Source organism: Moschus berezovskii, chromosome 1, assembly GCF_049115385.1.
Source record: "Moschus berezovskii isolate FMDL1 chromosome 1, NW_MosBer_1.0, whole genome shotgun sequence".
In the NCBI taxonomy this organism is placed as follows: Eukaryota; Metazoa; Chordata; class Mammalia; order Artiodactyla; family Moschidae; genus Moschus; species Moschus berezovskii.
This window is the reverse complement of record NC_142460.1, coordinates 90,734,206-90,757,544: the sequence shown is the minus strand read 5'-3', so window position 1 is coordinate 90,757,544 and position 23,339 is coordinate 90,734,206. Positions and strand designations below refer to the sequence as shown.

The window sequence follows — 23,339 nt, the reverse complement described above, 5'->3', positions numbered from 1 at the left end:
TATTTCATCAACTAAGTTTCTAGCCTTTTCTCCTTGGGACTCCTATAATGAGAATGTCAGTCTGCCTGATGCATCCCATAAGTCTTTTAAGCTATCTTTACTTTTTTCTTTTTTTGGTTTCTGTCCTGATTGGGTAAGTTCCACTGCCTTTTCCTCAAGTTCCTTTGCTTCACCTAGTCTACTTCTGAACCACTCTTTTGTAATTTTCAGTTATGTTATTGTATTCCTCAGCTCTGTGACTAGTGTTTTCCGCCTCTCTCGGAGTTTGGGGAGATCTTTCTGACCATTACTTTGAACTCATTATTAGGTAAATTACCTATCTCCATTTCACTAAGGTTTTTTCCCCTGAGGCTTGTATCATGTTCTTTCGTTGGGAACACATGCCTCTTTCTTCATTCCGCTTTTCTCTGGGTTGGTTTCTATGCATTAGATGAAACAACTGTCTCTCCCAGTCTTGAAGGAATAGCCTCGTGTATGAGATGAACCTTGTCATTCAACCCTACCCAGCTCCTGGTTGTTTCTCAAATCTTCCGATTGTCAAAGGAGCCTATTATATATATATTAATATATGTAATAGCTCCCAGTAACTGAGGGTTTGCCAAGACTTATCAGTAGGGGGTCTCAGTTAAGCACCTAGATTCATTCTCTGATTGCCATGGCTAGGACTTTCAAATCTTCCTGATCTTAGAGGAAATGCTTTCAGCTTTTCACCGCTGTGATTTTGTTATATGGCCTTTAATATATTGAAGTAGGTTCCCTCTATGCCCACTTTCTGGAGAGTTTTCATCATAAATGCGTGTTGAATTTTGTCAAAAGCTTTTTCTGCATCTATTGAGATGATCATATGGTTTTTATTCTCAATTTGTTGATGTATTATATCACACTGATTGATTTGTGGATACTGAAAAACGCTTGCATCCCTGGAATAAATCCCACTTGATCGTGGTGTGTGATCCTTTTAATGTATGGTTGGGTTCAGTTTGCTAGTATTTTGTTAAAGATTTTTGTGCCTACATTCATTGGGATACTGGCCTGTAATTTTATTTTTTTGTGCTATCTTTGTCTGATTTTGGTATCAGGGTGATTGGCAGCCTCATAGAATGAATTTGGGAGTGTTCCTCTGCAGTTTTTTGAATAGTTTCAGAAGGACAGGTAGTTTTTTCTAAATTTGATAGAACTCAACTATGAAGCCAAGACATCTGGTCATGGATTTTTGTTGGGAGTTTTTTTTACTCAGCTTTAATTTTAGTACTTGTGATTGGTCTTTCATATTTTCTATTTCTTACTTGTTCAGTCCTGGGAACTTGAACCTTTCTAAAAATTTGTCCATTTCTTTTACAGTGTCCATTTCATTGGCATATAATTGCTTGTAGTAGTCTCTCATGAGCCTTTGAATTTCTGTGGTATCTGTAGTAACTTCTATTTTCTTCTGTATCCATTCAAGCAGTCTGTCTTCTGGTTGGAGCATTTAATCCATTTACACTGCACTTTAATTATTGATATGTATGTTCATACTGCCATTTTGTTAATTGCTTTGGATTTGTTTTTGTTCATAGACCTTCTTTTGTTCTCTTGTGATTTGATGACTATCTTTAGTGTTGTTTGGATTCCTTTTTCTTTTGTGTGTGTGGACTACTGTAGATTTTCGGTTTGCCATTAACATGAGGTTTTATATAGCTCGCTCACTCTATATATATATACACAAAATTGTTTTAGGTTGTTAGCCTCAATTTCAAATGCATTTCTAATATCTTACATTTGTACTCTTTTCATGATTGCTGGTTTTGATATCAGATTTGTATGTGGATGATTTCCTATCTTTATGTGTGCCTTTATTGGTGAGTTTTCCCACTCATAATTTTCTTGTTTCTAGCTGGGGGCTTTTCTTTTCCATCTAGAGAAGTTCTTTTAGCATTTGTTGTAAAGCTGTTTTGATGGTGCTGAATACTGTAAAGCTTTTGATTTCTCTAATGTGAATAAGTGCCTTTCTGTGTAGAGTATTTTTGGTTGTAGGTTTTTAATCTTTCATCATTTTAAATGTATCATGCCACTCCCTTCTGGCCTGCAGAACTTCTGCTGAAAGATCAGCTGATAACCTTATGGGGATTCCCTTTTATGCTATTTGTTGCTTTTAATATTTTCTCTTTGTCTTTAGTTTGATTAATGTCTCTCAGTGTGTTCCTCCTTGGGTTTATCCTGTATGGGACTCTGTGCTTCCTGGACTTGAGTATCTCCTTTCCTATTCTGGCCAAGTTTTTGGACATTCTCTCTTAAAGTGTTTTCTAAGGTGCTCTCTCCCTCCCTTTCACTAAGGTGTGAACGCTGATGCGTTTAATGCTGCTCCAGAGGTCTCCGTCCTCGCATCTTTTTTCTCTCTCCTCTCTACAGCAATGATTTCCACTAACTTGCTTCTCAGTTTGTTCATTTGTTCTACTGTCTCATTTATCTGCTACTGATTTTTATGTATTTTTCATCTGTTTATTCTTAAAAGCTTCTTTTTCTTTTTGGCTGTACCACGCATCTTAATTCCCCAACCAGGGATCGAACCCATGACCCCTGCATTGGAAGCACAGAATCTAAATCACTGGACCACCAGGGAAGTTTCCTAGCTCTTTATTAAACACGTCTCCTATCAGTTTGTGCCTCCATTCTTTTGGGGTATTGGGTCATCTTTACTTTGAGGTCAGTATTCTGAATTATTTTTCAAGTAGATCGCCTATCTTCACTTCACTTAGCTGTTTTTCTTTTAGGTTTTGTTCCTTCGTCTGGAATGTATTTCTTAGCCACCTGATTTTCTGTGTTTGTGGTCTGTTTTCTTCAGACTGCAGGACTGTAGTTCTTGCTTCTGGTGTCCATACTGTGGTGGGTGAGGTTGCTCCAGGGGTCGTGCAGATTTTCTCGTGGGAGGGATGGGTGCTGCCCACTGGTGGGTGGAGCTGGGTCTTATGTCTGGTGAGCAGGGCTATCTCGAGAAGTACGTTTACAGGTAGCTGTGGAGTCAGGAGGGCTTTAAGCAGCCTGTTTGCTGATGGGTGAATTTGTCTCTACCCTGCAGGTTGTTTGGCCTGAGACGTCCCAGCACTGGCGCCTACAGGCTGTTGTCGGGGCCAGGCCTTGCCAAAATGGTGACCTCTGGAAGAGCTCACACTGACGAATATTTCCTGGAAACTCGGCCACCAGTTACCTTGCCCCCACAGTGAACCACAGCCAACTTGCACCTTCTCCCAGGGACCCTCCAAGATCCACATGTAGGTCTGTCCCAGGCTCTTATGGAGTCATTGCTTTCCTCTGGGTCCAAGTGCATGTGAAACCTTGTGTGTGCCCCCCAAGAGCGGAGTTTCTGTTTCCCCAGTCCTATGGAGCTGCTGCACTCAAGCCCACTGACCCCTGCAGTGGAAGTTCAGAATGGAAACCACTGGATCACCAGGGAAGTCCTCCAGCTCTTTACTAAACATTTATCATAGCCAAATGCTCTGAGGGCTGCTTGTCTAGCATCACGAAAAGGAGGCTGGGGAGCCTCATGTGGGGCTCAGAACTCACTCCTATGGGAAAACCTCTGCGATACAATTATTTTTCAATCTGTGGGTCACCCACCTGGCAGGTATAAGACTTAATTATACGTTATAAGCGCCCCGCCTACCGTCTATCTGTGGCTCCGTCTTTATCTCCGGGTGGAGATTATCTTCTTTGGTAGGTTGAAGTCTTTTTGTTGTTGACGGCTGTTCAGCAGTTAGTTGTGATTCTGGTGTTTTCATGAGAGGTGAGCTCAAGTCCTTCTACTTTACCACTTTGTCTCCACCCCTGGCAAAATCTTTTGAAGTTTGCAAATACACAGTCCTGCGGGACTGCAAGCATTAAGTCCTGCTGGCCCTCAGATAAGTTCTCATGAGGTGACAGCAGCTGCAGTGAGGCACAAAGAGGGCACATGATGGTGTCCACCAGATTATGCTCTCCCGAAAACACCCTCTTTAACACAAAGGCCGAGCTCCTGGGTCTGCTGCCTCTTGCTGTGCCCTGGGGGTGGTGGCTATTTAAGAACTTCCTCTCTGTTGATGACAGTTCAGTGAAACCTGCAAGTGTAACCCTCACTGGTCACAAGAACCAGCCCATGCAAATGTGTCCCTCAGTGGAAGCTGTAAAAACCAGGGTCCCAATCAGGGATGTAAGTTCTTTTTTGGGAGGTATCAGTGAGCTGGAATGTGGCAGAAAAGACAGCACAATGATTGTGTCCACAGCCTCTTTTCCCTGAGAGGACTTCCAAGGGGCCACTAGATATCTGCCCCACAGGCCAAAGCTCCTGGACAAGCAAACAGGCCTCTTTGTGGGTGCCAAGTACCGTCTCTACAGCTGTTATGGGACCAAACATAAGATCTCCTGACCTTCAGAGCCCAGTAATCAAGGGGTGTTCCTTGGGCAGCAGCTGCAAATATCAGGGGACCAGACACACATGTAAACGCTCCTCCCAGGAGATAATGGTGTTCGTTAGCAGTTCAGCAAAGGGATAGGGTAGATAGATGGTGCCCACTGGTCTCCATCCCTGGAGGGAATTCCCAAAAGCTCTTGGAGGTATGTGTTAAATTAGATGCCTACCCCTTAGATCAACTCTTAAATATTAGCAACGAGCCTTTACTTCAAGTCTGAGGACGGGCTGCCTCTGAGTCGGGCCCTGAGCCAGGTGAGTCTCAGATCACTAGTCTTGTGAATCTTGTGGACACAAGCCCAATTGGGTTTCAGAGCTAGATGCTTTGGGGGCTCATCTCTCAGGGTCAAGTTTTTAAAAAGTTGGGATGCTTGATGTGTAGTTCAAACCCTTTGCTCCTCAGGAAAAGCTCTGGGTTGTGAGTTCCATTTGGAATCTGGGTCTCCATACCAGGGGTGAGGACCCAATATCAAGATGGTTTTTCTTGTTTGCTTAATGTACAGTGCTCAGCCAGCTCTTAGGTTTTATCAAGAGGAAATTGTTACACAGGTAGCTACAGACTCAGCATGTCTGGGAGGAGGTTGGCTCAGGATTAGCCTACAGTGCCATCTTGGACCAGAACCCCATTTTTTTCCTTCCTTTTAAATTTTGCTGTTCCAGAGGCCTTCTGATAAGTGGCATATCATTATCTTTCAAATCCAAGATGCTTTAAAAATCTCAGATCCTAACTGTACTATCTACTTGAAAAACTATGGCAGCTTCCAATAAATATTACTAAATAACAAGCCGAGTACTCTATGCCAAGACATTGTGCCAAGTGCTTTACACACATCATCTCATTTAAGCCTCTCAACAACTCTGAGGTTCAGACACTGAGGTTCAGTGTTGTTATCCACATTTTACAGATCAAGAAAATGAGACCTAAACAAGGGAAGTGATTTGTCTAAAGATACTGTAAGGGCTAGGAATCCAAATCCAACCAACTCATAAAATGTTTAGCACAAATACAGAGTTTAAAATAAAAATTGTCAAGTACTTTCTTATTTAGTTGCTAAGTTGTGTCTACCTCTTCTGCCACTAGATGGACTGCAGTCCTCCAGGCTCCTCTGTCCATGGGATTTCCCAGGCAAGAATACTGGTGTGGGTGGCCATTTCCTTCTCCAGGGGAATCTTCCTGACCTAGGGATCGAACATGCTGGACAGGTGGATTCTTTACCACTTACCCACCTGAGAAGTCCATCAAGTTACTAGGGCAACTCTTCAGTCACGTCAGACTCTGAGACCCCAGGGACTGCAGCATGCGAGGCCTCCCTGTCTTGGAATTTACTCAAATTCTGTCCATTGAGTCAGTGATGCCATCCAACCATCTCATCCTCTGTCGTCCCCTTCTCCTCCCGCCTTCAATCTTTCCCAGTGAGTCAGTTCTTCACATCAGGTGGCCAAAGTATCAGAGTTTTAGCTTCAGCATCAGTCCTTCCAATGAATATTCAGGACTGATTTCCTTTAGGATGGACCGCTTGGATCTTCTTGCAGCAAAGGGACTCTCAAGAGTCCTTTCCAACACCACAGTTCAAAGCATCAATTTTTCATTGCTCAGCTTTCTTTATGTTCCAACTCTCACATCCATACATGACTACTGGAAAAGCCACAGCTTTGACTAGACAGACTTTTGCTGGAAAAGTAATGTCTCTGCTTTTTAATATGCTGTCTAGGTTGGCCATAACTTTTTTTCCAAGGAGTAAGCATCTTTTAATTTCATGGCTGCAGTCACTATTTTGGGGGGCTCCAAAATTACTGCAGATAAAGTCTCTCACTGTTTCCCCATCTATTTGCCATGAAGTGATGGGACCAGATGCCATGATCTTAGTTTTCTGAATGTTGACCTTTAAGCCAACTTTTTCACTCTCCTCTTTCACTTTCATCAAGAGGCTCTTTAGTTCTTCTTTGCTTTCTGCCATAAGGGTGGTGTCATCTGCATATCTGAGGTTATTGATATTTCTCCTGGCAATCTTGATTCCAGCTCATGCTTCCTCCAGACCAGCATTTCTCATGATGTACTCTGCATATAAGTTAAATAAGCACGGTGACAATATACAGCCTTGACATACTCCTTTCCCAATTTGGAACCAGTCTGTTCCATGCCCAGTTCTAAGTGTTGCTTAGAACTTGCTTGACTTGCATATGGATTTCTCAGGAGGCAGGTCAGGTGGTCTGGTATTCCCATCTCTTTCAGAATTTTCCACAGTCAGTGGTGATCCACACAAAGGCTTTGGCATAATCAATAAAGCATAAGTAGATGTTTTTCTGGAACTCTGCTGCTTTTTCGATGATCCAAAAGATGTTGGCAATTTGATCTCTGGTTCCTCTGCCTTTTCTAAATCAAGCTTAAACATCTGGAAGTTCACAGTTCACGTACTGTTTAAGCCAGGCTTGGAGAATTTTGAGCATCACTTTACTAGCGTGTGAGATGAGTGCAATTGTGCAGTACTTTGAGCATTCTTTGGGATTGGAATGAAAACTGACCTTTTCCAGTCCTGTGGCCACTGCTGAGTTTTCCAAATTTGCTGGCATATTGAGAACAGCCCTTTTACAGCATCATCTCTTAGGATTTGAAATAGCTCAACTGGAATTCCATCACCTCCGCTAGCTTTGTTCATAGTGATGCTTCCTGAGGCCCACTTGACTTCGCATTCTAGGATGTCTGGCTCTAGGTGAGTGACCACACCATTGTGAAGATCTCTTTTGTATAGTTCTGTGTATTCTTGCCACCTCTTCTTAATATCTTCTGCTTCTGCTAGGTCCATACCATTTCTGTCCTTTATTGAGCCCATCTTTGCATGAAATTTCCCTTGGTTTCTCTAATTTCTTGAAGAGATCTCTAGTCTTTCCCCATTCTATTGTTTTCCTCTATTTCTCTGCACTGATCACTGAGGAAGGTTTTCTTCTCTCTCCTGGCTATTCTTTGGAACTCTGCATTCAGATGGGTATATCTTTCCTTTTCTCCTTTCTCTTCTATTGTTTTCACAGCTATTTCCCCAGCAAGAGTGACTCTGAGGAGATACCCCATGTCCAAGGGCAAAGGCGAAGCCCCGGCATGACGCTAGGAGGGGCGAAATCGCATTTAGAATCAAACCCCATACCCGACAGGGACGCTCAGAGGCTCAAACAAACCAGGACCCGGAGACTGAGACAGAACTGTGAGTGTCTCCTGAGGAGGGACGGGCCAGCAGTGGCCTGCCACAGGGGCTGGGTACAGCAACCTTGGGTGTGGCATAAGCCCTCCTGAAGGAGGTCGCCATCAACCCCACCACAGAGCCGCCAGAACTTACACAGGACTGGGAAGCAAAGTCTTGGCGGGCACAGAACCTCGTGCGCACCAGGATAAAGGAGCAGTGACCCCACAAGAGACCGACCCAGACTTGCCCGTCAGTGTCCAGGAGCCTCCAGTGGAGGCGTGGGTCAGCGTGGCCTGCTGCAGGGTTGGGGGCCCCGAGTGTAGCAGTGCCATGGGACCTTTTGAGGAAGGTCGCCATTATCTTCATTACCTCCACCATAATTTGGCCTTGGGTCAAATAACAGGGAGGGAACATGGTCCTGCCCATCAGAACAAGACCCAATTTCCCCCTCAGTCAGTCTCTCCCATCAGGAAGCTTCCGTAAGCCTCTTAGCCTTCTCCATCAGAGGGTAGACAGACTGAAAACCACAATCACAGAAAACTAACCAATCTGATCACATGGACCACAGCCTTGTCTAACTCAGTGAAACTATGAGCTGTGCCGTGTGGGGCCACCCAAGATGTACGGGTCATGGTGAAGAGTTTTGATAAAATGTGGTCCACTGGAGAAGTGAATGGCAAACCACTTCAGTATTCTTGCCCTGAGAACCCCATGAAGAAGATGAAAAGGCAAAAAGATGAACTCCCCAGGTCGGTAGGTGCCCAATACGCTACTGGAGATCAGTGGAGAAATAATTCCAGAAAGAGTGAAGAGACGGAGCAAAGCAAAAACAACACCCAGCTGTGGATGTGACTGGTGATGGAAGTAAAGTCCGATGCTGTAAAGAGCAATATTGCATAGGAACCTGGAATGTTAGGTCCATGAATCAAGGCAAATTGGAAGTGGTCAAACAGGAGATGGCAAGAGTGAATGATGACATTCTAGGAATCAATGAACTAAAATGGACTGGAATGGGTGAATTTAACTCAGATGACCATTATATCTACTACTGTGGTCAAGAATCCCTTAGAAGAAATGGAGTAGCCATCATAGTCAAAAAGAGAGACTGAAATGCAGTACTTGGGTGCAACCTCAAAAATGACAGAATGATCTCTATTCGTTTCCAAGGCAAACTATTCAATATCACAGTGATCCAAGTCTATGTCCTGACCCGTAATGCTGAAGAAATTGAATGGTCTTCTATGAAGACCTATAAGAACTTCTAAAACTAAAACCCAAAAAAGATATCCTTTTCATTATAGGGGACTGAAATGTAAAAGTAGGAAGTCAAGAAGTACCTGGAGTAACACGCAAATTTGACCTTGGAGCATGGAATGAAGCAGGGCAAAGGCTAATAGAGTTCTGCCAAGAGAACACACTGGTCATAGCAAATACCCTCTTCCAACACCACAAGAGAAGATGCTACACAATGACATCACCAGATGGTCAACACCGAAATCAGACTGATTATATTCTTTGCAGCCAAAGATGGAGAGCTCTATAGAATCAGCAAAAACACAACCAGGAGCTGGCTGTGGCTCAGATCATGAACTCCTTATTGCATAATTCAGACTGAAATTGAAGAAAGCAGGGAAAACCACTAGATCATTCTGGTATGACCTAAATCAAGGCAACTATTATCAAGTCTTAAATAGGTAAGTCATTCTGCTAAGGCCTACTCTGTAGTATATAAAACCTATAATGTGAAACTTGAGAAATAGCAGAGACCTTCAATATTCTCTAGTCTCAGGGGAACATCTACTTTTCTTTGGTTAACCTGCAATGTTTTTTGTTTAAAGTACTTCATTGAAAGCAAAACCCTGAAAAGGATGTCTTTCATTTTAAGTGTTATGTTATTTATAAAAAATAATTAGTTCTGTCAAGGTTAATAGGTATCCAACAGTTGAAGTATTTCAGGATTTAAAAGCAACTAAGCTTTACCAAATCTATAATCTCATTATGTTCTCAATATTATCATTCCATCCACAGAAACACCAATTCTGCTCCTATACAGTGTATTATCCATCCCTTCAACACTTGTGTATTTACAGAACATTTATGATGCACAGGGGTACTGTGCTAGCGTATATGCATTCTTCAGAAAGAGGTCTCATCCTCAAGGAGTTTCTAGCCTAATAAAAGTATTCCAAATACCCTACATGTGCAAAATATATGTACAACAAGGTTAAGTTTATAAAAAGTTCAAATGTAGCCACAGTGAAATGACTGAACATATTAGGCCCAATTGTAACTAGGACACACTACGGGGGTGTGAAAAAGGTAACTCTAGATGTGGAAACATCACATAGCAGCACATACACAAGTCACTTCAGTCATGTAAGACTCTCATTTCGCCATGGACTGTAGCCTGCCAGGCTCCTCTGTCCATGGGATTCTCCTGACGCAGAGATTGAACCCATGTTTCTTATGCTTCCTGCACTGGCAGGTGGGTTCTTTACCGCTAGCACCACCTGGGAAGCCCCAACTCTGGATGTGGAAACATAATATAGCAGCACATACACAAACATTCTCCATACTCTATGAAGCAGAGTTGTTTTCATCTTAAACAGTTTTGCTGAGAACCAGATGTTCATACTTCCCATCTTAAGGAAAGAGAAAGTGGAATAGAATAAACTCCCATACTTGTGATAAGCAAGGTTTCTCATACAATAACCAATTCAGGAAAAATATTTCTAGATCACCATTTGTTCCCCATTCAAAACAGAGTGATCCAGATGGAAGAATGTGAAGTTCGCCTCCTCCCACAAATACATCAAAAAATACATCTACACATGGAACAAGTCTCACAGAATACCTACAAAATGCTGGCAGAAGACATCATACTCCTGAAAGGACAAAAAGAAATCTCCATACAACTGGGTAGGGCCAAAAAAAAAAAGAAAGGAATCTGGGCAGGACCTGCACCCCTCGGAAGGAACTGTGAAAGACCAAAGGCTCCACACTCTCCTGGTGGGAAGAAAGGGGGACAGAAAATATATTTTAAAGTATTTCTGAAAACATCCCAAACTAAAGAAGGAAATATATCCAGATATAGGAAGCAATATGTGAACTGTGAACTTCCAGATGTTCAAGCAGGTTTTAGAAAAGGCAGAGGAACCAGAGATCAAATTGCCAACATCCGCTGGATCATGGAGAAAGCAAGAGAGTTTCAGAAAAACATCTATTTCTGCTTCATTGACTATGCCAAAGCCTTTGACTGTGTGGATCACAATAAACTGTGGAACATTCTGAAAGAGATGGGAATACCAGACCACCTGACCTGCCTCTTGAGAAACCTGTATGCAGGTCAGGCAGCAACAGTTAGAACTGGACATGGAACAACAGACTGGTTCCAAATAGGAAAAGGAGTACGTCAAGGTTGTATATTGTCACCCTGCTTATTTAACTTATATGCAGAGTATATCATGAGGAATGCTGGGCTGGAAGAAGCACAAGCTGGAATCAAGATTGCTGGGAGAAATATCAATAACCTCAGATATGCAGATGACACCACCCTTATGGCAGAAAGTGAAGAGGAACTCAAAAGCCTCTTGATGAAAGTGAAAGAGGAGAGTGAAAAGGTTGGCTTGAAGCTCAACATTCAGAAAACAAAGATCATGCTGTCTGGTCCCATCACTTCATGGGAAATAGATGGGAAAAAGTGGAAACAGTGTCAGACTTTATTTTTTGGGGCTCCAAAATCACTGTGGATGCTGACTGCAGCCATGAAATTAAAAGACGCTTACTGCTTGGAAGGAAAGTTATGACCAACCTAGATAGTATATTGAAAAGCAGAGACATTACTTTGACAACCAAGGTCCGTCTAGTCAAGGCTGTGGTTTTTCCAGTGGTCATGTACGGATGTGAGAGTTGAACTGTGAAGAAAGCTGATCGCCGAAGAATTGATGCTTTTGAACTGTGGTGCTGGAAAAGACTCTTGAGAGTCCCTTGGACTGCAAGGAGATCCAACCAGTCCATTCTAAAGGAGATCAATCCTGGGTGTTCATTGAAAGGACTGATGCTAAAGCTGAAACTCCAATACTTTGGCCACCTCATGCGAAGAGTTGACTCACTGGAAAAGACTCTGATGCTGGGAAGGATTAGGGGTGGGAGGAGAAGGGGACGACAGAGAATGAGATGGCTGGATGGCATCACCGACTCTATGGACATGAAATTGAGTGAACTCCGGGAGTTGGTGATAGACAGGGAGGCCTGGTGTGCTGTGGTTCATGGGGTCGCAAAGAGTCGGACACGACTGAGCGACTGAACTGAACTGACAGGAAGCAAAGAGGGTCCCAAACAGAGCTACACCAAGACATAATTAAAATGGCAAAAGTTAGCATTTTAAAGGCAGTAAGAGACAAACAATCAGCTGATTTCTCTACAGAAACATTGCAGGCCAGAAGGGAGTAGCAAAATATATATTCAAAGTCCTGAAAGAGAAAAATCTGTAACCTAGAATACTCTAGTCAACAGCATCATCATTTAGATAGAAGCAGAGAAAAAGAATTTCTCAGACAAGCGAAAACAAAGAATACAGTTATACTAAACCTATTATGAAAGAAATATTGCAATTTCTTCCCTAAATAGAAAAGCTACATTTAATTTATTTTATTTATAAAAGTTATGAACTGTAGAAAGTTTTACTTGTTGGGTCAAATGCTTGTTGCTTCAAATGCTTGTTGCATTTGAAGTGCTAGTTACAAGAAAATCAAATACCTTCAATGTATAAATGCTATTAAGTTTTTAAAGGACTCTGGAGTATAAGTAAGTTTGTTTAAAGAAATTTAGTCTATTCAACCTGAATCAGCTCTGTCAAACATTAATTAAAAGCCTCATTTAAAAAAAATAAATAAATAAATAAATAATGGTGGTGGGAGGGAGGGTTGGGAAGCTGGCTGGAGGTGGAGGTGGTGAAGTTTATAAATCTAATTAAAAATGAAGTTGCATTTCCATTTTCCAAATCCACCCATCCACCAGCGTACTGTGTCACTGGACATTATGTACGATTTTACCTTGCGACAGAAACCTTTACATTTAAAAATTCATTACAGCAAGGTGAGTTAGACACATGATGGATGCAGCTTTAATTCTGCCATATATTATTACAGTTAAAATGTAAATGATGAAAAATATTTTGTGCTTATCAGCATTTATGTGGAAATGTGTTTTACAGTGATATATGATGTTATATTTCTATTATTGTGATAAAAAAAAAAGCAATACAAAAAGACGAAGTGTTTATTAAAACATGAAAAAAAAAAATAAATGGTTTTGCAGCACTGAAGAGATTATAGAAAGTAAATAAGCTAGATCAGACCTGTTTTATGTAGTAATTTTATAGTTTATTTTAATTATTTCAGTTGTAAAATATTGTTATACTGTTAATTAGTTCTGATTGTTCATATTAAACTATTGTAATGCAAAAAAATAAATAAATAAATAAAATTTAAAAAAAAAAAAAGAAATGCTATCAGGGGTACTCCTGGGACAATTGGCAACACCTGAATATAAACTCTATATCAGATAAAAAAATAAATAAATAAATAAAAGAAAATTAGTCAAAAAGTAAATCACTTAAATAAAGCTGGTATACAGATTAAAAAAAAAATCCTGTCTGAAGGTTACAATAACCACAATGAACAGCAAAAGGATAAACATGAAGATGTAAAAGAGGACATCAAAATCATAAAATGAGGGAGGAGATTAAAATGTAGTTTTTTTTTTTCAGAATGTGTTTGAGTCTATGATTACCAGTTTAAAGTAAGTAGATATATGAAGGGGTTAACATACTTGAAAAACAGGGTAAGCACAAGTCAAAAACAAAATAGATTCACAAAAGAAAACAAAAGCATAAATAAAAGGAAATCACCAAACTGCAAAAGAAAAAAGGGGGGAAAGCAAATACAGAATCAACTAGAAAGCAAGGTTTAAAATGGCAATAAATACTTGTGAATAATGACCTCGTTTCTGTGATGAACGAGAAGGGAAGAAGGGAGGCTTAAGAGGGAAGGGATATATGTATACATATGGTTGATTCACACCGATGTACAGCAGAAACTAACACTGTAAAGAAGTTATACTCCAGTAAAAAAAAAAGTAATTACCTTAAATGTCAACGGGCTAACTGCTCTAATCAAAAGATGCAGAGTGGCAAACTGGATAAAAAAACAGCATACAACATGTTGCCTACCAGAGACCCACTTTAGGGCAAAAGACACACACAGACTGAGTAAGAAAAGTTATTTCCTGAAAATGGAAATGACAAACAAGAAAGCACAATACCTGTGTCAGACAAAACAGACTTTAAACCAAAGGCTGTAAAGGAAGATAAAGGACACTATATAATGATAATTACTGCAAGAAGATATTTACTTGTCAACATATATGCATGCACCTAATAACAGGAGCATCACTACGAACAAAGCTAGTGGAGGTGATGGAATTCCAGTTGAGCTATTTCAAATCCTAAAAGAGGATGCTGTGAAAGTGCTGCACTCAATATGCCAGCAAATTTGGAAAATTCAGCAGTGGTCACACGACTGGAAAAGGTCAGTTTTCATTCCAGTCCCAAAGAATGCTCTAACTACTGCATAATTGCACTCATCTCACATGCTAGTAAAGTAATGCTCAAAATTCTCCAAGTCAGGCTTCAACAGTATGTGAACCAAGAACTTCCAGATGTTCAAGCTGGTTTTAGAAAAGGCAGAGGAACTAGAGATTAAATTGACAACATCCAGTGGATCATCGAAAAAGCAAGAGAGTTCCAGAAAAACATCTATTACTGCTTTATTGACTATGCCAAAGCCTTTGACTGTGTGGATTACAATAAACTGTGGAAAATTCTGAAACAGATGGGAATACCAGACCACCTGACTTGCCTCTTGAGAAACCTGTATGCAGGTCAGGAAGCAACAGTGAGAACTGGACATGGAACAACAGACTGGTTCCAAATAGGAAAAGGAGTACGTCAAGGTTGTATATTGTCACCCTGCTTATTTAACTTATATGCAGAGTACATCATGAGAAACACTGGGCTGGAAGAAGCACAAGCTGGAATCAAGATTGCCGGGAGAAATATCAATAACCTCAGATATGCAGATGACACCACCCTTATGGCAGAAAGTGAAGAACTAAAGAGCCTCTTGATGAAAGATGAGTGAAAAAGTTGGCTTAAAGCTCAACATTCAGAAACTAAGATCATGGCATCTGGTCCCATCACTTCATGGCAAATAGATGGGAAAACAATGGAAACAGTGTCAGACTTTATTTTTCTGGACTCCAAAATCACTGCAGATGGTGACTGTAGCCACAAAATTAAAAAACACTTACTTCTTGGAAGGAAAGTTATGACCAACCTAGACAGCATATTACAAAGCACACATTACTTTGTCAACAAATGTCCGTCTAGTCAAGGCTATGGTTTTTCCAGTAGTCATGTATGGATGTGAGAGTTGGACTATAAAGAAAGCTGAATGCCGAAGAATTGATGCTTTTGAACCGTGGTGTTGGAGAAGACTCTTGAGAGTCCCTTGGACTGCAAGGAGATCCAACCTGTCTTTCCTAAAGGAGATCAGTCCTGGGTGTTCATTGGAAGGACTGATGTTGAAGCTAAAACTCCAATATTTTGGCCACCTGATGTGAAGAGCTGACTCATTTGAAAAGACCCTGATGCTGGGAAAGATTGAGGGTGGGAGAAGGGGACGACAGAGGATGAGATGGTTGGATGGCATCACCGACTCAATGGATGTCAGTTTGGGTGAACTCCGGCAGTTGGTGATGGACAGAGAGGCCTGGCATGCTGCAGTTCATGGGGTCACAAAGAGTCGGACACAACTGAGCGACTAAACTGCTGCTACTGCTGCTGCTAAGTTACTTCAATCGTGTCCAACTGTGTGACCCCATAGACGGAAGCCCACCAGGCTCCCCCATCCCTGGGATTCTCCAGGCAAGAACACTGGGGTGGGTTGCCATTTCCTTCTCCAATGTGTGACAGTGAAAAATGGGACTCTTGGGCGCAGGTGCGAGAGACTCCCGGCTCCGGCGGCGCAGGCGCGAGAGACGCCCGGCTCTGGCGCAACTGACCACGTGCAGAATCGTGGCTGAGATGAGCTACCCCACGCCCAGGGTTAGGGCGATGGCCGAGAGGAGCTGTACCACGTTCAGGAGGCGGTGGCTGCTTGGGCACCGGAGGGCCGAGAGGAGCTGATCCACATTCAAAGCAGGAGGGGCGGCCTTGAGGAGATACCCCTCGTCCAAGGTAAGGTACAGTGGCTGCGCCTTGCTGGAGCAGCTGGGAAGAGATACTCCACGACCAAGTGGAATATAAGAATCCAGTGTTCTGGGGAGGAAGGAACAAGATGGCGGAGGGATAAGACGGCAAGACCACTTTCTCCCCCACAAATTCATCAAAAGAACATTTGAACGCGGAGTAAAGTCCACAAAACAACTTCTGAATACTGGCAGAGGACAATCAGGCTCCCAGAAAAGCAGCCCATTGTCTTCTAAAGGAGAGAGAAGAAATCCAGCTCCACCCACCAGAACACCGACACATGCTTCCCTAACCAGGGAACCCGGACAAGTCACCCGTCCAACCCCACACACAGCAAAGAAACTACATAATAAAGAGAACTCCACAAACTGCAAGAAGAGGGAAAGGACACCCCAAGCAAAACAATATAAGCAAGATGAAGAGGCAGAGAAATACCCAGCTAGTAAAGGAACAAGATAATTGCCCACCAACACAAACAAAAGAAGAAGATATAGGGAATTTACCTGATAAAGAATTTCAAATTTTGATGGTGAAAATGATTCAAAATCTTGAAAGCAAAATGGAGTTACAGATAAATAACCTGGAGAAAAGGATTGAGAAGATGGAAGAAAGATTTAATAAGGACTTAGAAGAAATAAAAAAGAGTCAATATACAATGAATAATGCAATAGATGAGATCAGAAACTCTCTGGAGGGAACAAACAGTAGAATAACAGAGGCAGAAGACAGGATAAGCGAACTAGAAGATAGAATTGTAGAAATAAATGAAACAGAGAGGAAAAAAGAAAAACGAATTAAAAGAAATGAGGACAATATTAGAGACCTCTGGGACAATGTTAAACGCTCCAACATTCGAATCATAGGAGTCCCAGAAGAAGAAGACAAAAAGAAAGACCATGAGAGAATACTTGAGGAGATAACAGTTGAAAACTTCCCTAAAATGGGGAAAGAAATAATCACCCAAGTCCAAGAAACCCAGAGAGTCCCCAACAGGATAAACCCAAGGCGAAATACTCCAAGACACACATTAATCAAATTAACAAAAATCAAACACAAAGAACAACTATAAAAAGCAGCAAGGGAAAAGCAGCAAATAACACATAAGGGGATTCCCATAAGGATAACAGCTGATCTTTCAACAGAAACTCTTCAGGCCAGAAGGGAGTGGCAAGACATACTTAAAGTGATGAAAGAAAATACCCTACAGCCCAGATTACTATACCCAGCAAGGATCTCATTCAAATATGAAGGAGAAATCAAAAGCTTTACAGACAAGCAAAAGCTGAGGGAATTCAGCATCACAAACCAGCTCTCCAACAAATGCTAAAGGATCTTCTATAGACAGGAAACACAGAAAGAGTGTATAAACTTGAACCCAAAGCAATAAAGAAAATGGCTACGGGATCGTACTTATCAATAATTACCTTAAACGTAAATGGGTTGAAATTTTCAAAAAGGCTAGGAAACAATTCTCATAGCCATCAATAGTTCAGTGTTGAGTTCATGAATAGTTTTTAAAGTTTGGGACAAACTGTAGTATTTGCTATTTGAAGTACTATTTGTAATTGGCATATTACGATGTAACATTGGTCTTCATTTCCAACTTAAAACGCCTAAAAATGCCTAACAGGTTTTTAGATTTGTGAATTTTAGTTGAAATGTATTTTACGATGTTACTAAACCTGCAGAAATATTAAAATATTTCAGAGAACTTATTCACTGTACATTTAATTTATTTATAAAAGTTATGAACTGTAGAAAGTTTTACTTGTTGAGTCAAATGCTTGTTGCTTCAAATGCTTGTTGCATTTGAAGTGCTAGTTACAAGAAAATCAAATACCTTCAATGTATAAATGCTATTAAGTTTTTAAAGGACTCTGGAGTATAAGTAAGTTTGTTTAAAGAAATTTAGTCTGCTCAACTTGAAAAAAAAAAATAAATAAAATTGAAAATATATATATATATATATAAACAAAAATGTTAAAGACAATAAAGGAGAATATCTTTAAAAAAAAAAAAAGAAAGTGAAAAATGAAAGTGAAGTCGTTCAGTCGTGTCCGACCCATAGCGACCCCACGGGCTGCAGCCTACCAGGCTCCTCCATCCATGGGATTTTCTAGGCAAGAGTACTGGAGTGCCTTGCCATTACATAAATACTAACAGGAGACTTTAACACTAAACTCACAACAATGGACAGATCTTCTAGACAGAAAGTCAATAGGGCAACAGAGATCCTAAATGATGCAATAGGATAGTTAGCCTTAACTGATATTTTCAGAACATTACACATTCTTTTCAAGTGCACATGCAACATTCTCTAGGCTTGACCACATACCAGGGCACACACACAAAAAAAGCCTGAACAAATTTAAGTGGGTAAAGAGGGTAGAAATTATTTCAAGAATCTTTCTGACTACACAGCATGAAACAAAAATCAACTACAGAAGAAATGAGAAAAAAACAATTACATGGACTTTACACACAATCATTCAAAATCTGTGGGATGCTGCAAAAGGGCTTCTTAGAGGGAAGTTCACAGCAATATAAGCCTTCCTCAAAAAACAAGAAAAATCTCAAACAGCAGAATCTACTACCGAGAAGAATTAGAAAAAAGAACAAACAAAGCCTAAGTCAGCAGAAGGAAATAATAAAGATCTGAGAGGAAAAATATGAAATAGATTAAAAAACAACAGATAAAATCAGTGAAACCAAGACTTGGTTAAACAAAATTGACAAACCTCTGGCCTGGATTATTAAGAAGCAAAGAGCCCAAATAAGAAATAAAAAAGGAGAAATAACAACCAACACTGCAGAAATACAAAAACCGCAGGACAATATTATAAACAACTCCATGCTAACAAATTTGCCAACCTAGAAGAAATGAAAATATACTATAAACTCTATAGCTCTTCTAAACTGAATTAAGAAGAAACAGATAATGTGAACAGGAACTAGAAGTGAAACAGAATCTGTAATTTAAAAAAAAAAAAAAAACCACCTCCCGACAAACAAAACTTAAGGTTTTACAGGTGAATTCAACCAAACATATAAAGAAAAACTTACACGGTTCCTTCTCAAATTCTTCCAAAAGGCTGAAGAGGAGGGAACACTCAAAGATGTTTTATGAAGCCACCATCACACTGATACCAAAACCAGACAAGTATACCACCAGAAAAGAAAATCACAGGTCAATATCCTTGATGAATATAGATGCAAAATTTCTAAACAAAGTATTAGCAGACCCAATCCAACAAACATAAAACAGATCATACACCATGACCAAGTTAAATTCACTTCAAGATCACAAGGATAGTACAATATACAAAATCAATATAGTACACTACATTAACAAAGAAAAGTCACATGATCATCTCAACAGATACAGAAAAAGAGCAACGGTGAAAAGCTGAAAGCCTTCCTGCTAAAATCTGGAACAAGACAAGGATGCCAACTCTTATCGCTTCTATTCAACATAGTATTAGAAATCAGACAAGAAAAAGAAAAGGTATCCAGATTGGAAGGGAAGAGGTAAAACTGTCATTTTATGCAGAGGCACACATGCACGCTAAGTTGCTTCAGTCTTGTCTGACACTTGGCGACCCTATGGACTGTAGCCTGCCAGGCTCCTCTGTCCATGGATTCTCCAAGCAAGAATACTGGAGTGGGCTGCCATGCCCTCCTCCAGGGGAGCTTCCTGACCCAGGGATCAAACCTGAGTCTCTGACATCTCCTGTACTGGTAGGAAGATTCTTTACCACTAGCATTACCTGAGAAGCCCTTTATACAGATCACATGATACTATATGCAGAAAACCCTAAAGAACTGATAAATTCAGCAAGGTAGCAGTATACAAGATTAACGCTGAGAAGCTGGTTTCATTTCTTTAACAATATCAGAAAGGGAATATAAAACAAAAAATTAAAAAACTTCTAAAATCACACAAAATAAACCCAAAATACTTAGAAATAAACCTGACCAAGGAGGTGAAAGACTTATAAGCTGAGAACTATAAAACTTTAATAAAGAAAACTGAAGATAATTCAAAGAAATGGAAAGATAGCCCATGTTCTAGGATTAGAAGAATTAAGATGGCCATACTACCCTAAGCAGTCTTCAGATTGCACCCTCATCATACCCAAAAATAAAATCAAAATGGGTTAAAGACTTAAATATAAGACATGACATAATAAAACTCTGAGAAAAGAACATAGGCAAAACATTCTCTGACATAAATCATACCAATGTCTCAAAGCAATAGAAATAAAAGCAAAAATAAACAAACGGGAACTTACCAAACTTATAAGCTTTTGCACAGCAAAAAACCATGAACAACAAAAAAAAATAGAATCTATGGATGGGGAGAAAATATTTATTTGCACACGTGACTGACAAGGGCTTGATTTCCAAAATGTATAAACAGCTCATGCAATTCAACAACAACAACAAAACCCAATCATGGGCAGAAGACCTAAATTCTCCAAAGAAGACATACAGATGGCCAACAGGCACATGAAAAAGGATGTTTAATATCGCTAATTACTAGAGAAGTGCAAATCAAAACTAACAATGTGGTACCTGATGATAACACATGTTGGAGAGACTGTGGAGAAAAGGGAACCCTCCTACAATGTTGGTGGGATGTACACTGGTACAGTCTCTAAAGAACAGTAAAGCAGTTCCTCAGAAAGCTAAAAATAAAGTTGCCATATGATCCAGGAATCCCATTCAAAAGACACATACACTCCTATGTTCACAGCAGCACTATTCACAATAGCTAAGACATGGAAACAATCTAAATGTTCAGTGAATAAAGAAGATGGGTGATACAAACATGCTCATGCACACACACACAGGAATACTACTCAGCCACAAAAAGAATGAAATGCCATCTGTACAACATGGATGGACCTACACAGTCTCATACTAAGTAAGAAAGACAAATACCCTATGATACCACTTATATGTGGAATCTAAAATATGACACAAATGAACACATCTACGAAAGAGAAACAGACGCACAGACACAGAGGACAGACTTGTGCTTGCCAAGGGGGAGGCAGAGGGGGAAGGGATGGAGTGGGAGTCTGGGGTTAGCAGATAGATTCTATTATATATAGAATGGACAAGTAACAAGGTCCTGTTGTATATGGCACGGGGAACTACATTTAATATTCTGTGATAAACTATCATGGAAAAGAATATTTTTTATATGTGTATATAGGACTTCCTTGGTAACGCAGTGGGTAAGAATCCACCTGACAACATAGGAGACACGGCTTCCTGGTCCAGAATATCCCACATGCCAGAGAGCCACTAAGCCCTGTATCACAACTACTGAGTCTGTGCTCGAGAGACCACAAGCCACAACAAGAAACATGGGCACCACAATGAAGAACAGCCCTTGCTCGCCCTAACAGGAGAAAGCCCATGCACAGCAACAAAGACCCTGCACAGTAATAAATAAATATATACACACACACATAACTTAATCACTTTTCTGTACAGCAGAAATACTGTAAATCAACTACATCTCAATAAAAAGTTAACACAAAAAAGCACCTTTATTGAGTTCCATAGGACATTTATTAACCTACAGCATTCCTTTATTAACTCAAGACTATCAGTGAGAAAGTTTGCAGTTTTTCAGCCACTGCAATTGTATTTCTAAGACTGCTAAAAGTGTTATGTGTTCAGATAAGTTTGGAAGACATGACAGAACCATGTATATCCACACTAAAAAGTCACAATAAACATTAGCACAACAAAGATTCCACAAAGTCCTAAACAAATGTCTGATTCTATTTAGAGAACTCCTGCTTGAGCATAGAACACCTGTTTTCTGGCAGTATATTCAAAACATCAGTTGGGAAACAATTAAAATGATCCGTTTCTAGGCATATTTCAATAAAAAGTAACCTTCTAGCTTTTCATCCTAAAATTAGACTACAAGCTATTTTGGCACATCTAGGTTTTATTTTGCTCACTTGGAAAAAGAAGCATTTTAGAGGAACCATTACCAATCAATAGGCTTACCTCCTGCTTCTAACTGAACTCCTGGAGTCAAGTGAAGAAATTCTGGTTTCATGCTTACTCGGGAGCCAGAAATAAAACCAACCACAAATTCAGAATGTTCTTCAGCCATTCTCACCTGAATGGAATGTAATAAACAGATGACAAGACAGCAGTTAACACACCGAATGTAAGAAACTTCGCTATCTTACAGATGTATTTTCTCATATCATATTAAACTCATTATATCTAAACAGGTAATCTTAGATATGAATCTACATACTTGCTCCACTAAGACCCTAAAATAACTCCTCCTGTCCCCTTCTCCCATAAGCAAACACTAAAAACCCTATACTATTTGCATCTAACATCTAGATGCTCCATTATTACCTATTTTTAATAATGTTTAGGGACCTACCTACTTCCAAAAAGGATATGAATACATTTATAGTGATATAAAGCTACACTGAAGCCTTACTGCCCATCTACACAGATATACAAGGCAGCCACCACATAAAAACTGCTGTGTTGTGAAGAGCTAGCTAAAGAAATCTTACCTCCACAGCTTTCCCTGTACTTTAACATTGCCTCCACAATTTCTCTTCCATTACCTCACATCTTTAGAAGATTCCCTAGGTCTGCCTAACTTTTTTTCCCCCCTGCCTAACTTTCTAATTTGGTTCTTCCCTGAGGCCCAGACCGTTCCATTCTTGCTACTAAGTATTGCTGCTGCTGCTGCTGCTAAGTCACTTCAGTCGTGTCCGACTCTGTGTGACCCCATAGATGGAAGCCCACCAGGCTCCCCCATCCCTGGGATTCTCCAGGCAAGAACACTGGAGTGGGTTGCCATTTCCTTCTCCAATGTGTGAAAGTGAAAAGTGAAAGTGAAATCGCTCAGTCGTGTCCGACCCTTAGCAACCCCATGGACTGCAGCCTACCAGGCTCCTCCATCCATGGGATTTTCTAGGCAAGAGTACTAGAGTGGCTTGCCATTGCCTTCTACCATCTACCAATAATCAATGTATTGTCCTTGAGCCAGATCCAGAATGCCAAATATCAACACTGACTCACGGACCCTCTGCTAAGACAGTTGGGGAATCACAGACATTTATGGTCAAATCAAGGGAGGGGTTATTTAAAACTTGGCCCTAGGGCCATGTGAGTTTTTCACAGTTCCACAACCTTTGAAATATGAAAAATAAATTGCTATGTAAAAATTAAAATTTTATTAAAAGTTCCTACTATTTTAAAAAGTAGTCTTTAGGCAAAGGTAATCCATCCCATCTTTCTAGGTGACTATCCAACTATGAAACTTGCCCAGAGGAGAATGTGAAGAGGAACTTTATAACCAGATGACCACCCATCCATTATTTTGTTCTGGTGTGCAGGGAGTGGGAGCTGGGTATGGTACATTAGAACACGT

General features: G+C 40.4%; 1 protein-coding gene across 3 annotated transcripts in view; it reads right to left on the bottom strand.

Annotated features, from left to right (window-relative positions):
* UMPS (uridine monophosphate synthetase) overlaps positions 1–23,339 on the bottom strand; it is a 51,291-nt gene that overhangs the window by 5,541 nt on the left and 22,411 nt on the right. Inside the window, exons 5-8 of one of the 3 annotated variants that reach the window (XM_088837673.1) lie at positions 21,941–22,055; positions 16,411–16,487; positions 15,793–15,976; positions 5,487–5,599 (exon numbers count right to left, since the gene is read on the bottom strand). In XM_088837673.1, the coding sequence (XP_088693799.1) occupies positions 5,487–5,599; positions 15,793–15,976; positions 16,411–16,487; positions 21,941–22,055 (489 nt within the window). The remainder of the gene's footprint in view (positions 1–5,486; positions 5,600–15,792; positions 15,977–16,410; positions 16,488–21,940; positions 22,056–23,339) is intronic. The other 2 variants (XM_088837675.1, XM_055397011.2) reach the window with 2 other exon arrangements.